Genomic DNA, 17,616 nt, shown 5'->3' with positions numbered 1-17,616 from the left:
CTGGTTTTACTAACAACACGGTGAAGTAAATCACTTTGAAAGTGTGTTTTATGGAAGTATCATGTGTTTCCATGGTGAGTGCTTAAAATAGTATGGCAATCTGTGTTTTATGTGCTAGATATTGATCTTTGCATCTTTTTCTTGTTCATAACCTCATTCAAGCTACAACCTCGCTCACAACCTCATTCAGGCTCGTTGTTGAACCCACAATTTGCTAGGCACATAAGTATGAAATGATTGGCACAAGCAATACGTATGAAATTATGTTGCAGTAAAATAATTATTTTATTTAATATCTATCTTTGATGCATTTACAATTTGAAGTGATTTGCTTGTTGAGACTTAGTCTAACTGTAATTGCCAGAACTTCCATATTAAAAATGATGTGTGATGCTCTCAGTGAGATTTTATTTTTTCTCCAGTGATGATTGTAGGCAACAGTAATTGGAGCAAATTTGCAGCAAGCAGTTATGCACTGGTTTATTGAAGTTTTATTCCTGTCATTAAGCTTATCAATTTTAATGGAAACCAGTGTAGGAAGGAACTGCAGATGCTGGTTTAAATCAAAGATAGACACAAAATGCTGGAGTAACTCAGCCCGTTTAGGGTTGAGATCCTTCCTCAGTCTGAAGAAGTTTCAACCCGAAATGTCACCCATTGCTTCTCTCCAGAGATGCTGCCTGTCCCGCTGAGTTGCTCCAGCATTTTGTGCCTCTTAACGGAAACCAAGCCAGCACAATTTAAAATTCACTTTTAGTGAAAATTTCCCAAAACAGAAATCTTGGGGATTGAAGATATGATGTTTTATCCTCAAACATAATCCTAGTAGTCCTAACTTCAAATATGCATGTGACATTTGAAGTGGTTACCTTACATAGAAAGCCCAACAAGTAAGATGCAACCCTAATGCATTTTGATCCTAAAATCGAATGAGCCAATTGACCATTTGTACCTTTAGATTAATTGTTTTGTAACTAAATCATCTTATTTTGGTGCAAAGTCTCTCAATGCTTTTCTGTTTCTTTTCTCAAGAATGATCTGATGGAATGGCTCTCAATCATTGGCCTTGCTCAATATTACAAGACACTTGTGGAGAATGGTTATGAAAACATTGAGTTTATCACTGATATCACCTGGGAGGACCTTCAGGAAATTGGCATCACAAAGCTGGGTGAGTGATGACCATTCTACACTTACCTTTCTATTTGTGGGTGTTGTTTTTTGGAAGTTTGTGCTTGGGGCTCATGTGTGAGCAGAAAGTGATTTATAACATCAAAGAATCTATGGTAAAGGAACCACAGTCCTACCTGCCTGGCGTGTCTCCATCAGTTTGCTCAATTTCTTAACTGACAATGGCTGCAAGCGCATGTTCAGACTTGTACATGAGCCCTGTGGGAGGCTTCTGTTTATTCAATGGTTGTTCACAACCCTATCTCAAACTTTCTACAAAACATTATTAAAACCCAGTGAAGTTAATAACATGACAGAGTATTGAGTATAGAAGTTGAGAGGTCATCCTGCAGTTATATAAGATGTTGATGAGACCACATTTAGAATATTGGGTTCAGTTTTGGTCGCCATGTTATAGGAAAGATGTTGTCAAGCTGTAACGGGTGCAGAGAAGATTTACAAGGATTATTGCCAGGACTTGAGAGTCTGAGCTATAGAGAGATGTTGAGTAAGCTAGGACTTTATTCCTTCGAGCACAGGAGGATGAGAAATGATCTTATAGAGGTGTACAAAATCATGAGAGGATTAGATCAGGTAAATACACAGAGTCTTTTGCCCAGAGTAGGGGAATCAAGACCCAGAGGACATAGGTTTAAGGTGAGGGGGGAAAGATTTAATAGGAACCTGAGGGGTAACCTTTTTAAACAAAGAGTGGCAGGTGTATGAAACGAGCTGTCGGAGGAGGTCGCAGAGGCAGGTTTAAGAACCAACGTTTAAGAAGCATATAGACAGGTACATGGATAGGATAGGTTTAGAGTGTTATGGGTCAAATGCAGGCAGGTGGGACTAATGTAAATGGGGCATGATGGTCGGCGTGGGCAAGTTGGGCTGAAGGGCCTGTTTCTGCACTGTATGACGCAATCCTCAAATTATGACACAATCCTCAAGGGGGAAATCTTATCGTAACAAGCGTTGTTGATAATCATCAATGCAGTGTTACAATCCACTGTAATATGCCCTTCGGCTGCCAGTCAATACGTACCTACAAATACAAATCCCATTTCCCAGTACCAATCCATAATCTTATTATCTCCATGCATTTTAAGTGCTCCTCGTAATATTGCTTAAATCTTATGAACCATTCAGCCAATGCCTCAGGAATAGCATGCCTGATTTCAACCACATTCTGGGTGAGAAAATTCTTCAAGTCACCTCTAAATCTCTGACTCATTATTCTAAACCTATTTCCTCTGGTTATAAATATTTCTGCTAAGGAGAAAAGTTTCTCACTACCTGTCCATTCTATGCTCCTCATAATTTTGTATACCTCATTTGGGTCTCTCAGCCTTCCCCACTCCAAGGAAAACAAATACCACACATCCAGACTGTTGTTATAGCTGCAACACTTTATCACAGGAGACAACCTGGTGAACCTCTTATGCACTCAATTCAGTGCAATCACATTTATCCCTTAGTGTGACAATCTTTCAAATGTTCCCATCATATCAGATTTATTTTGGTGGACCCAGGACCCTTTTATTCCAAAACACTCACACATTTAGTTTAGTTTAGTTCATTGTCATGTGTACCAAGGTACAGTGAAAAGCTTTTATTGTGTGCTAACCAGTCAGCGGAAAGACTATACATGATATTGAGTCATCCAGTGCAGATACATCATAATGGGAATGGTGTTTAGTGCCAAATAAAGTCCAATTAGATAGTCTGAGGGTCTTCAGCGAGGTAGATAGTAACTCAGCCCTGCTCTCTAGTTGTTGATAGGATGGTTCTGTTGCCTGATAACAGCTGGGAAGAAACTGTCTCTGAATCCTCAGGTGTGCATTTTCACACTCCTGTACCACTTGCCTGATGGGAGAAGAGGGAGTGACCGGAGTGAGACTCACCCTTGATTATGCTGCTGGCCTTGCTGAGGCAGCTCAAAGTGTAAATGAAGTCAATGGAAGGGAGGTTGGTTTGTGTTGGTTTGTGTGATTTCTTGCAGTCTTGGATAGGGCTGTTCCCAAACCATGCTGTGATGCATCCTGGTAAAATGTTTTCTATAGCGTATCTGTAGAAGTTGGTGAGAGTTGTTGGGAAACTTTGAAGTATGGACACTTTGATGTAATTTTCCATTGTCCCGAGGAATCTGCAGCTGAAAAACCACATACTACGTTGGTCTCCATACTTATGGGATAAACTTGCACTAAGGCAAATCCGGCGAGGTTCATTGATATGAAGAGAGGTCAGGCATCACACTTAGAGACAAGCCAATACAAGATCAGCCATGTTATTAAGTGGCAGAGTAGGCTGAAACAGCTGATTGGCCTACTCCCATTTTGTAAGTGCATATTTCCAAAAATTAGCTTTTGTAAAATAATCTGATAGTGTGTCAGTCCCAAAGTCAGCATTGAATGCCTGTACATATTCTTGTGCTCATTTTCAGGAACATACAAAAATAAGTTTAGGAAGGAACTGCAGATATTGGTTCATTCTATAGACACAAAATGCTGGAGTAACTCAGCAGATCAGGCATCTCTGGAGAAAAGCATTCTCCAGAGATGCTGCCTGACCCGCTGAGTTACTCCATCATTTTGTATCTATGGTCTACATGCAAAATTAGGGCTGCTTTTTAATGCAGAGATGCTTAAAACACAAATGTTGATAAACCACTAATGAAGATGTATCATTTGCCAAGGGCCAGTCCAAGCATGTGTTAATTCAATGTGCACAACCGATCAGCTTTTCATTGTGAAGCTCAATGGAGAAAGAAAACTTGCGAAGAGAAAAATTGGCACCAGATATGTATTTGCTCACAAATAAAAGAGGCTTCTTATTGAAAAGTCTAGGGAATGTGAAGTGTTGTATTGCCCTATACTGAATGGCACTAATGAAATCCTTTCAAGATTTTAGAGTATTTTTGACCTGCTTAAACAGCTCATAGACTTTAGAAATAACAGAACTGAAGATTTTCATTACATTTTGCCAGTGCAGATTTCGCAACCATTGGTGTACGGAACACAAATACCTATATTTTTATTACTCCCAAAAGCATTTACAAAAGAATGATTTAAACTGTTCAGTACTTTTACAGGGCATCACTATTTTTTCTGTTTCTAATGAACTAGTTTCAAATGTGGTCCCTTGTAATGTGGACACTACAGCCAATCCGTGCACATTAAGTTCCTCATTCAGAACCAACATAATCATGTTTTATTACTGAACGAGATATAAATATTGAGTAGGCTAACTGGATAAATTATCCAACTCTTTTCTCATGGCGCCTTTTGTGTACAATGTGAGGTCTCACTTTACATCTCATTCAACCATCTGCATCTTTGACAGAGCAGAATTCCTTTAGAATCGCACAATAGTGTCAGGCCAGATTTTGCGCTCAAGTCTTAGGTTAAAGTCTTGAACCAATAACCTTGGTACCTCCAATTGAATGGCAACTGGCATGAAGTTGCCATGAAATTATAATCACCGCAATAACACCGTAATAATAACTAAGCTAGTAGCCATTTCCCCCCCCCCTTACAGAAATGACTGTTGGATGTTTGTGGCTGTAATGGTTGAAGGCAAACCAATTTATTCAACTGGTTTTGTAGGATCGACGACAGAAGGCAGGGATAATTTTGAGTGCAAAACAAATTGTACTGTCAACATTTAACATTTATATTGATCATGATTCCCATTGAAATAAAACATGCTGTCTACTCATTATTGGTTATCTTCCACTACCCCATGATGTCAATATTAGTCATCTGTACAATTTTCAGTTATAGTCATAGTGTGGAAACAGGCCCTTCAGCCCAAACGGCCAACATCCCACTTGCCTGCACTTGGTCCATATCCCTCCAAACCTGTCCTATCTAATTGAAAGCCTGTGGGTGTAATTCTGCAACGCCAATCATGCATTTTGCAACGCCAGAACTGATTGGCCTTTGATGATCTTAGTTAATGGCAGCCTTTATTTTCAGTGTTTCAATATTCTCTCACTTAATGATCTATTGTGATCTTTTCAAATTATTTCTTGCCTATCTGTTTAAAGTTAGTTTTTCTTTGATGATTGATGAGAGGGGATCTTATTGAAGATCTCATCTTTTCTTTGATGAGGGGATCTTATTGAAACATATAAGATTATTAAGGGTTTGGACACGTTAGAGGCAGGAAACATGTTCCCGATGTTGGAGGAGTCCAGAACCAGGGGACACAGTTTAAGAATAAGGGGTAAGCCATTTAGAATGGAGACGAGGAGAGTTGTAAGTCTGTGGAATTCTCTGCTTCAGAGGACGGTGGAGGCCGGTTCTCTGGATACTTTCAAGAGAGATAGATAGGACTCTTAAAGATAGCGGAGTCAGGGGATATGAGAAGGCAGGAACGGGGTACTGATTGTGGATGATCAGCCATGATCACATTGAATGGCGGTGCTGGCTCTAAGTGCCGAATGGTCTATTCCTGCACCTATTGTCTATTGACTGTCTTTTTCCCTACTCACCTCTTGCTTCCATTCTGTCCGGAGAGTGCACATGAGAACAAAAATAAAGAAAGCATTTAATTCCTCCACCATGCCTCATGAATTCTCTCATCCATCAAAGATTCACACTTGTCCAGTCTTTTCCTTGATTATCAGATTCTTGGTCCTCCATTGCAGGATTGTAAAGTGTTCCCAATCATATTGCTTTATATTTCTGGCAAACTTACACTATTCCTTTGATTTAATACTGTTATTAATTGGTCAAGTCAGCCATGAATAGGCTACAATTCCTGCTAGTTTCTTGTGCCTTGAAGGACTTTTCTTGCAAATCATATAGTTCTTCAACCATTCCCAGTCACCATCATACTTTTAAAACACAATCTTCCAATCAGCTGTGGTTCTCAACCTATCAAAGCATTTTTCTTTGTTTAAATTCACGATTGTTCTATTTAATCATGATCTGATTTGTAAAATAGGCAGCGTAAGTTTAAAGTTAAGTTTCAGAAACTTTTTTTTTGTTAAAAAAGCATCGAACCATTTCTTTTTATCTCATCAACCCCCATTTAAACAAATTGTTGCCAAGCCATCTAACTTACAATTGAGACATAATGGGCATATGGGAATGGATACTCAGATCAGTTTTAAACAGAAAGCTGAAGATTTTTTAACTCATTTTAATTACTGAGTTAATAGCTGTGCAATGGGCTGCTATGTCCTGAATGACATTGAATTTCTTGTGTGATCAATTCATCCAGACAAGTGGAAAGAATTCTATCACTCTCCTGACTTCAGCTGTGTAGATGGCGGAGAGGCTTTGGGGAACTCGAGAGGCGAGCCACTGCAAGATTCCTAACCTCGTGGCACAGTGATGCAGTTTTTGTTCAAAAACTGAATTCAGTGGGGAAGTGCAAAGTGGGGCAGCATAGTGGCAGTGATAGAGTTGCTGCCTTACAGCATCAGTGACCCGGATCCCGACTACAGGTGCTGTCTGTGCAGAGCTTGATCATTCTCCTTCGTGAACACATGGGTTTCCTCCCATACTCCAAAGATATCCACATTTGTGGGTTAAATTGCTTCAGCAAAAATAGCAAATGGTCCCTAGTTTCAGGATAGTGCTGGTGTATGGGGAAATCGTTGGTTGGCGCATGGGTCAAAAGGCCTGATTCCGCACTGCATCATTAAACTAAACTGTGACAGGCTCTGAAAGCAACATTATGTATATTGTTACGCCAGTTCAGTTTCTGGTCACTGGTAATCCACAACATATTGATTGTGTGATATTTAGTGATAATCCGTGGTGGAAATGGGGGGTACACAGAGGTACGATGTTTCCTTAGTTTTCAATTTCCAGCTCGGGTTTAATGAGCACTGCAGAAAGATTCGAGCCGTTTCACACTTTATTCAACTCAGACGAAAATGATTTGTTAACTGCCACTGCTAGCACTTGTTAACAGCCAGTAGTCAACAGTAGTTATACAATGTGTCATCAATACATCAATCCACATTCCTCAGTAAATGTAATTGTGTTTTAAGGATACTCGTGTACATCGTAAGGTCCCAAACAGGAGATTAGTGGGCAAAATCAGAGCACATGGTATTGGGGGGTAAGGTATTGACAAGGATAGAAAATTGGTTGGCAGACAGGAAACAAAGTGTAGGAATTAACGGTTCCCTTTCAGAATGGCAGGTAGTGACTAGTGGGATGCCTCAAGGCTCGGTGCTGGGACCACAGCTATTCACAATAAATATTAATGATTTAGACGAAGAAATTTAATGTAACATTAGCAAATTTGCAGATACACAAAGCTGGATGGCAGTGTGAACTGTGAAGAGGCTACTCTGAGGATGCAGGGTGACTTGGATAGGTTGGGTGAGTGGGAAGATGCATGGCAGATGCAGTATAATGTGGATAAATGTGAGGTTATCCACTTTAGTGGCAAGAACAAGAGGCAGATTATCGTCTGAATGGCAGGTCGACACAATGCTGGAGTAACTCAGCGGGTCAGGCAGCACCTCTGGAGCAAAGGAATGGGTGATGTTTCGGGTCGAGACCCTTCTTCTGTATGTCAGATTAGGAAAAGGGGAAGTGCAACGCCATCTGGATGTACTTGTACATCAGTTACTGAAAGTAAGCATGCAACAGCAGGCAGTGATGAAAACTAATGGCATGTTAGCCTTCATAATGAAAGGATTTAAGTATAGGAACAAAGAGGTCCTTCTGCAGTTGTACAGTTACCTGGTGGGACCACACCTGGAGTATTGTGTGCAGTTTTGGTCTCTTAATTTGAGGAAGGACATTCTTGCTATTGAGGTAGTGCAACGTAGGTTCACGGGGTTAATTCCCGGGATGGCAGAAATATCATATGATGAAAGAATGGAACTACTGGGCACGCTAGATGCAGGAAACATGTTCCCGATGTTGGAGGAGTCCAGAACCAATGGCCAGTTTAAGAATACGGGGTAGGCCATTTAGAACTGAGATCTTTTCACCCAGAGTGTTGTGAATGTGGAAATATCTGCCTCAGAAAGCAGTGGAGGCCGACTCATTGGATGCATTCAAAAGAAAGTTAGATAGAGCTCTTAGGGCTAGTGGAATCAAGGGATATGGGGAGAAGGCAGGAATGGGATACTGATTGTGGATGATCAGTCATGATCACATTGAATGGCTCGAATGGCCTACTCCTACACCTATTTTCTATGTAAAATGCTGGAATAACTCAACAGAACAGGCAGCATCTTTGGAGCAAAGGAATAGGTGACGTTTCGGGTCGAAACCCTTTTTCATACTGATGTCAGGGATGAGTGGGACAGAGATAGAATGCAGTCAGAGACAGTAAGACTAGTGGGAGAACTGGGAAGGGGGAGGGGATGGAGAGAGGGAAAGCAAGGGCTATTTGGTTAGAGAAGTCAATGTTCATACCGCTGGGGTGTAAGCTACCCAAGCGAAATAAGAGGTGCTGTTCCTCCAATTTGCGCTGGGCCTCACTCTGACAATGGAGGAGGCCCAGGACAGAAAGGTTAGATTGGGAATGGCGTGAATTCACAGCTTTATCCTGCGCTACATAATCCAAGGGCGAGCAAACGAGCGGACAGACTGCCAAAAGCAACGATCATAGTGGAATAGATGACATTTTGAGTCGAGACCCTTCTTCAGACTGAGTCAGGGGAAAAGAGGATACCACTGATAGTTGGATTTTCTTGTGAATATAGCCATTGCCTGGCATTTATGAGGCACAAATGTTACTTGCCCAAGTCATGATATATTGTCCTCATCGACATTCAGTTGTAACTGCTTCATTATCCAGGGAATCATTAATGGTGCTGAACCATGTGCAATCATCAGCCAACATCCCAACCTCTGACCATACGATTGAAGCAGATGAAGATGGTTGCACCCAGGACACTACCCTGCCAAGCTCCTAGAGATGTCCATGGCTGAGATAATTGAACCCAACCACCACGATCATCTTGAGTTTGAGTTTAGTTTATTGTCATGTATACCAAGGGACAGTGAAAAGCTTTTGCTGTGTGTTAATAAGTCAGCGCAAAGACAATACATGATTGCAATTGAACCATCCACCGTGTACAGATACATAATAGAAGAAATAACATTAGTGCACGATAAAGTCCAGTGAAATCTGATCAAAGATAGTCAGAGGGTCTCCAATGAGGTAGATAGTAGCTCATGACTGCCATCTAGTTGGTTGTCTCCAATTCCTGATGGACTCCTTGCGAGGTCTTTCATGCCATACTTCAGAGATTCCCAAAGTCGATACTCGTGTACATCGTAAATTTTCGTAAACATCTTGCACCCCTCGTTAAAAACAATATTTCATTATAAAAGTCGATAAAATTTGTCACGCTGGAGTCTGCAAACTACCTAAATGCAGCAGCTATCACAACTGGAGTGGAATTCATACAAAATATATAATTTATTTGTAAATATGTATGTATAAAAGAATTCATAACCTGTGTTTTTTCTAATAATGAATCTTTCAGTAGTACATAGCTGAAAATTGCCACGGACCCCTTGAAGACCTTTCGCATACCACTGGGGGCATGCGTACCCCACTTTGAGAAACACTGCCATACTTGATCAAATGCTGCCTCGATGACAAGGGCAGTTACTCTCAACTCCAGCTTAATTTTTTTGTGAATATTTGTACCAAGGGATGAGTGAATTGGGTAGAACCTAAATTGATGATTTTTAAGTCAATTGGTGTGATGCCAGTGCAGCATTATTGAATATACCTTCTTTCCTCTGGCGATTGAGTGCACATTAACACGGTAATAATTGGCCAGGTTGCTGCTTGTGGACAGTTCAGAATTGCATGTTAAATGAATATTTTCATGATTCAAGTCAAGATTGTCATGTGTCCCAGATAGGACAATGAAATTCGTGCATTTTTTACAGCACAACAGGATATTGTAGTTATAAATACAGATCAGATCAGTGTGTCCGTATACCAAAAATATATATAGACACATCAGTAAACAGATAAAGTGCAACCGGTTGTTATAGTTCATAGTTTGTTTGAAGTTGTGTTTAATAGCCTGATGGCTGTGGGGAAGAAGCTGTTCCTGAATCTGGATGTTGCAGATTTCAGGCTCTTGTACCTTCTACCCGATTACCTGTTATTTTACAGATGTTTTAATTGGAAATTGTGGGAAAGCATTTTATATGGTTTCAGACTAACATTTAGAAATTGCACCTTCCCCTTCCTCTATAACGTTGTCAAAATAATTTGTAGAATCTTCAATTTCATCCCAAACCACTTGCACTATATGTGAGCCACTTTGGTAATGTGATTAGGGCTGTAACATAGAGGAAATGTGAAAGCTAAATTACTTATAGGAAGCCTCCACAACAATACAAGGCCCAGACATTACATTTCAGTTATATTGATCAAGTGATAAATATTGTCCAAGACCCCAGAAATAATTACACTGTTCTGTTTTTGCAGTTCGTATGGACAGAGAAAACAGGGATGGTGAAAAAATTAGAAGCCAGGTCAGAGTTCGAACTGAAACATTGGCTGTTTTTGCTCAGGTGCTGCAAGGCCCCTGAATGTGTCCACATGTTCATCTGCAGTTTATTAATAGCGTGAAATTGCTTTTGAAAGAGAAATCTGTCCCCCTATCTGTTCTCTATTGAAGTACTAACTTTAATATTTTTTCAAAGTTTCTGCAGAGGAGCCTGCTACCTTCTGACCAGTCACCATCCTATGAGGTGCTTTGTTTATTGTTAAAACTGCTGGAGGATGCTTCATTTTTGTTTTGTCCCATTAGGTCATCAGAAAAAGTTTATGCTCGCCGTGAAGAAGCTGGCCGAAATCCAACGTGCTTCCAGGTATGACTCAGGCACCCTGAAGAAGAAAGCCCCACAGTCCTTGGAGATTGTTGCCATCGAGTCTCCTCAGGGGGAGAATGCCGAATGCCAATCTCCCAAACTGTCCACCTTCCAAGACAGTGAACTGAGCAACGAGCTGCAAGTAGCCATGACCAGCATCGGCGAAGCCAAGGACCAGAGGCAAGCGAGCAACCACGCGTCACCTGCTCCAGAAAGCACAGCATACCACCAGCCAGGGTGTGGGCAGGAAAGCGACAGCAGCAGCGGTGGTGGTAAGGCCAACGGTACTCTAGCAGATATGTCAGGAGCGGGGAACCGCCTGCAGGCAGCGGCACTGTCCAAAAGCCAGGAGAACCTGGTGGCTCCCACCCACCGATCCGGCTTCAACGAACACTTGGGCCACACCAAGCGGGCACACCGCCAAGGGGTACAGAGGGCCAGCGTGCCCCCGGCACCCGGGAAACAGCGGGCACCATTGTCCCATGGGCACCACCAAGCAATGGTGGCATTGTCCACCTTCACCCCTCCACAGACCCCGACCAAGCCAGGGACATGTTCGTCTCAGACCCTCAACGTGCCCCATGCCACGGCCAAGGTGAAACCCATCCCTCAGCTGCTGCAGGCCGAGAGGCCCATGTCACCCCGTTCGCCCACACACCGGGGCTTTGCCTACGTGATCCCGCAGCCGTCAGAGGCCGAATCCACGGCCACAACCACAGCTATGCCGGTGGTGCCGGTCCTCCGCCTGCCGCCTCCCTCCACCCCTCAAGATGGGGGTCATCACGACCCGGGCCGGCCCAAGAAGCGGGCCCACAGCCTGAGCCGCTACGCCGTGTCGGACAGCGAGCAGGAGAAGGACGAGCTGGCCTTGCCGGACGCCGGGCCGTACGCCACCATCCAGCGGCGGGTGGCCAGGAGTCACTCGGCCCGGGCGCCGCCGGCCGCCGACTCCGGCGTCAACCGCAGCCAGTCATTCGCGCTGAGGCCCAGGAAGAAAGGGCCGCCGCCGCCTCCCCCCAAACGCTCCAGCTCCGCCATCTCGACCACTAACCTGGCCGACGACCTGTCCCGACCCGAGGAGATGGCGGCGATGCCGGTGGAGACGGTCAGCGCGGGCAGCGTCCGCTCTATCGCCGCCATGTTGGAGCTATCGTCCATCGGCGGCGGAGCGCGGGCTCTGTCCTTGCGCCGCTCCTTCAAGGCGCAGAGGTTTCTGGAAGACGGCGGGCCGCGGGTGGCGGTGGCGACGCCGTTAACGGCGGCAATCTCCGGTAGACGCGTGTCCCGCGACGCCATCGGCCTGGACGGCGAAGTCATCAACCGCCGGAGGACCATCAGCGGCCCGGTCACCGGGCTGATCGCCGCCGTCTCGTCGCGCAGGGACCCGGCCAACAACCAGCCTTTCGCCGAGGATGGCACCCTGACCATCAAGCAGCGTCCACGGCTAGCCGGCGCCGACATGGGGCAGCACGGCCAGGGCCTAACGCCGTTAGAGCTGAGGAGAAGCAGAGTCAGGCCCGGCCACGGAGGAGACTCGGCCGCCTTTCACCTCATCGAGTCGAGCACGGTGAAGAGGCGGCCGAAAGCCCGCGGGGCCGAGTCTCCTCCGCCACCTCCCCCTCCCTTCGACACCCAGCTCCACAACGGCATGGCGGCCGCCTGCAAGAGGAGGCCCGCCTCCGACATGGCCGAAGGAGAGACCTACCCCAGCTTCCTCACCGTCGGAGACCTGCCCCGCAGGAACAGCGAGCACGGCGGGCATGCGGCCAACGGAGAGTCCCGCAGGCCCCTCAAACCCCCCGTCTCCCCCAAACCATCCATCGGGCAGCCGGCGACCAAGCGGCCCGGGCCACCGCCCACCAGGAAGACTCCTCTGCCGGGTCCTGGCCCCGCCAGTCCATGTACAGGTAACACCATCACAGTCAAACGCGCCTTTATTTGTCTTACTTTCTCTTTAGATTTCAGCTGCAATGGCAAACTCGCCTCTGACGCTGCTGTCGCCTCGTCAGTGCTTTTATATCCTCCCTCTCTCTCCCCGGCCCGCCCATAGCCCGGCAAGGCCAATGAGAACATAAGGAGTTGTTTCCTTTGCTGGAAAATAACAGGCAGCCAGATATCTGCACAGCATGATCCCACTATCTGGAGGGTGGCCCAGGATTGATTGATAAAGGATGGATTATCGTTGATGAATAGATTATTAAAGTCATACTGCGTGGAAACAGGCCCTTTCAGTCCAACTTGCTAACGCTGACCAATATGCCCCATTTACACCAGTCCCACTTCCCTGCGCTTGGCACATATCCTTCTAAAACTGTCCTATCCATATACCTGTCCAATTGTCTCTCAAATGTTATATCTACAACCTTTGTGTAAAACAAAATTACTCCCCAGGTTCCTATTAAATCTTTTCCCCCTCACTTTAAACTCATGTCAACTGGTTCTCAATTCTCCTCCTCTGGGCAAAAGACACTGTACATTTACCCGATCGATTCCTCTCGTGATTTTGTATATCTCTTTGAGATCACCGCTCATATTCCTGTGATCCATATTCCCAAGGATTAAAACCTCTCCCTATAGCTTAGGCCCTCGAGTCCTGGCAACATCCTCATAAGTCTACTCAGCACCCTTTCCAGCTTGACAACACCTTTCCTGTAACATGGTGACCAAAACTGAACAATACTCCAAATGTGGCCTCGCCAACGTCTTATACAACTGCAACACGACCTCCCAACTTCTTTACTTATTACTCTGACTGATGAAGGCCAATGTGTCAAAAGATTTTTGTGATCACCCTATCTACCTGTGACCACACTTTCAAGGAACTATGTACCTGCACATAGATCCCTCTGCTGTACAACACTCTCCAGCGCCCTACCATTTACTGTGTAGGTTCTGCCCTTGTTAGACATCACCTCACATTTCACTGTATGAAATTCCATCAACCATTTCTCAGCCCACCTGCCCAATCGATCAAGATACTGCTGCAATTTCAGACAACTATCTTCATTAACCACAACACCACCCGCTTTAGGGACATTGATTGATTGATTGATGATGGACAGATTATTGATCACACACACACACACACACACACACACACAATATGGGTCAGGTCTGGTCACCTTGATCTACTTTGACTAAAAATCTCTCTCAGATTGATTGATTGAAAAAAAACAAAATAGAAGCAGGCCCTTCAAACCACTCAGTCCATTCTGACAATTAATCATCTATTCACACTAGTTCTATCTTAGCTCATTTTTGCACCCACTCCCTACACCATAGGGGCAACTGTACAGAGGCCAATTAACGTCTTGGAGAACACCGTGGTCACAAGGAAAATGGGAAGAACATACAAACTTCACACAGACAGCACCCAAAGTCAGGTTGGAACCTGGGTTTACGGTGCTACGAGAGAGCAGCTCTACCAGATTTGCCACCGCGCCAATTGTATTTCCTTAATGCCTTTTGGAAAAGAGAGCAGAACAGACTCACAAAGTGAATTAGGTGTCAAATTAAACTTATTTTTATGCTTTATCTGATGGGATAAATTGTAGACTTGATTTTTTAAATCTCAAAATTTTGTAACATTGCTACTTCTAACCCATTCCTGCCTGCTCCTCACCACTCTGGGAAGTGACCATTTTTACTGAAGCAATGCTGAAACATCCAGCACTCTTCAGTCATTACTATGTTCCAGTTGTTACCTACAGTTATTAAGCACTTTTACAGTCCAACTTGTTTTTATATAACATCTTTCATATGCCTTGCCAGTTGCCCCACATTGCTTCACGGTCAGTGAAGTACTTTTTAGGTGTGATGATAATAGTAATGCAGGAAGCCAAAGGACCCAATTTCCACATTACGGAGTCTAACAAATCATGTCATTATAACATCAAATATTGGCCTCAAAATTTGACCGCATTCGAGTGCTACATATTTCAGCATTGCTCCCATTAAGAATGGTCTCTTCCTGGAGTGAAATGCAAAAACAATCAGGTCTGGCTCATTTTGTGTCACTTTGGAGATTTGACTGGGCTTGAATCACCTGGAGAGTTTGCTTTTGTCATACCCTTGACCCCATTCAGTTAAGCCCCATTATTGACAATCTATTCTTCAGGCCCATAAGTTCTAACCGATCTCTGATGCAGCAGAACCTTGCATTCCCCAGCCCCAGCCACGTTCTTTTCCTATTACACGGCACCTATATCATAATAAAATGTACAAGATGCATCACAGGAATATGATAAAATAAAGGCTGACATTTATGAGTGTATGGAAATGTCAGGCCAGTCCAGAATGGTAGATATTGAGGACCACTTTAAAGGAGGAGAGACTGGTAGCTCAGTTGATGACCATTAAGATACAAAATATCTATTACATTTTCAATATTATATGATTATGACTGGCAAACTTTACAGACAATTGTTCTATAAACTTACTATAAATTAGTTGTATGCACTGTTCTTACTCAACTGTTAACCCATTTTATTAAAAGTAAACAGGTTATTGCCCCTGTAGTTTTGAACATATTATATGCTCTTATGCAAAGTTTCACAATTGTTATAGTTAGCATGATTATATTTGTTTTGATCTCTGCAAGTTCCATACAAATTAAATTTAATGAGTAATCTCAAACCTTAATCAGTTTGAGAAGAGTTCAATATTTTGGTTCTGAGGTCGATATTTTTTTTCCCTTGTGTACTAATTACTGTCTTGTCTAGTCTTTTGCATGTTTTCTTTTCAGTCCTGAGTCTCCATGGTAACTTTCAAAAGACCTAAGATAATTACATCTCTCCCCTATAAATCTTCAACTCTCTGGAGAAGTCATGTTTTATAATTTGCAACATAAACAAGGCAATCGTTATTGTAAAAGATCTACTGAATAATTCTTCTTCAGTGCTGATTGTGTTATCTTCGCACTGTGAAATAGTAATTAAATTACTGAACGAATAGCCCAGTACATTTGAACCATCTAAAAGATGTAAATAAAATTGTACATAATAGAAAACATAACCACAAAGCTGATGCATTGATGTAAAACTCTGTCGGCCTTCAAAGAAGGAAACCCACCGTTCCCTGGTCTGTGATTGCATTTCCACATTAATGCGGTTGATTTTAGTGCCTTCTTAAGTAAACTAACAAACTATTAACTTCTTGCAAATCTCTACTAGTTCATGATTGATAATGATTCATCCCACTTTCTGAGAGCAACTGGTATAAAGCAAACATAACAAAGAACAGTATAGCTCAGGAACAGGTCCTTTGGCCCACAATGTCCACACAGAACATGATGACAGGTTAAACTAATCTCATCTGCCTGCACATGATCCATATCCTGCAATTGTCTGCATATCCATGCGCCGATCTAAAAGCCTCTTAAATGTCACCATTATGTGTCTCCACCACCACTCCGGGCAGCACATTCCAGGCACCCACCACATTCTATGAAAAAAATGCTCCACACATTTCCTTTAAACTTTGCTACTCTCACCTTAAAGCTCTGCCTTCTTCTTCCTTCCTGGGAAAAAGATTCTGACTGTCTGCCCTCTCTATGCCTCTCATAATTTCAAGAGGCAAAGAGAGATTAGAAAGTCAGAACCTTTCTAACTGCCTTCTCCCCCTATTCTCGACAGAGAGAATAAATGCCCAGAATCAACAACAGAAAGGTATATTTCTCTGCTTGAAGCTGTGTTTTTTGACTCTTGGACATTCAGTTGCCTCACTAAATGTACTATTGGTGCTCTGTGGTAGAGATCAGTTCCATCAGGTATCACGTGTCTAATGTCCTTCGTCAAATGTGAAAGAAAAGCACAGTAACATTCATGTTGTGCTTGGATAAGCCTTACCTTCTGTCCAACGTTTCTATATGGTCTATTCCCAGTATTGGCCATCGGCCGTGGTTCTGGTGTTGGTATTGTGAACATTTCTGAACTGCATTCTTATGCTGCTGCGTATCTCAGCAGATGGCCCATAGTTTGCTTATCCTATCATGGTTAGTAGCTTAGAATGTGCATAATTTCATCAGAGTGCTCAGAGTGCTCTACCAGGATGGATGATGGATACCTCCCCCTGATGGGTCACCTCCTTGAAGGTCAAACCTATCAACTGCTCCTTAAGCTAACCAAGCTGGTAAGTATAAGAAAATCGGAAACCTCCAGTGCCCTCCATAATGTTTGGGACAAAGACCCATCATATATTTATTTGCCTCTGTACTCCACAATTTGAGATTTGTAATAGAAAAAATCACATGTGGTTAAAGTGCACATTGTCAGATTTTAATAAAGGCCATTATTATACATTTTAGTTTCACGATGTTGAAATTACAGCTGTGTTTATGCATAGTCCCCCCCCCCCCCCCCCCCATTTCTGGGCACCATAATGTTTGGGACACAGCAATGTCATGTAAATTAAAGTAGTCATGTTTTGTATTTTGTTGCATATCCTTTGCATGCTGCTTGAAGTCTGTGATTCATGGACATCACCAGTTGCTGGGTGTCTTCTCTGATGATGCTCTGCCAAGCCTGTATTACAGCCATCTTTAGCTTATGCTTGTTTTGGGGGCTATCCCCTTCAGTTTTCTCTTCAGCATATAAAAGGCATGCTCAATTGGATTCAGATCGGATGA

General features: G+C 43.3%; 1 protein-coding gene across 2 annotated transcripts in view; it reads left to right on the top strand.

Annotated features, from left to right (window-relative positions):
- Positions 1–17,616, top strand: part of caskin1 (CASK interacting protein 1) — a 379,139-nt gene that overhangs the window by 351,340 nt on the left and 10,183 nt on the right. For both annotated transcript variants that reach the window (XM_055651672.1, XM_055651671.1), the window contains 2 exons: positions 1,033–1,171; positions 10,931–12,898. In XM_055651672.1, coding sequence (XP_055507647.1) covers positions 1,033–1,171; positions 10,931–12,898 — 2,107 coding nt within the window. The remainder of the gene's footprint in view (positions 1–1,032; positions 1,172–10,930; positions 12,899–17,616) is intronic.

Source organism: Leucoraja erinacea, chromosome 20 (assembly GCF_028641065.1).
Source record: "Leucoraja erinacea ecotype New England chromosome 20, Leri_hhj_1, whole genome shotgun sequence".
NCBI classification, from domain to species: domain Eukaryota; kingdom Metazoa; phylum Chordata; class Chondrichthyes; order Rajiformes; family Rajidae; genus Leucoraja; species Leucoraja erinaceus.
Note: the sequence above shows the minus strand (reverse complement) of the source record. Positions and strands in the feature narration are given on the sequence as shown.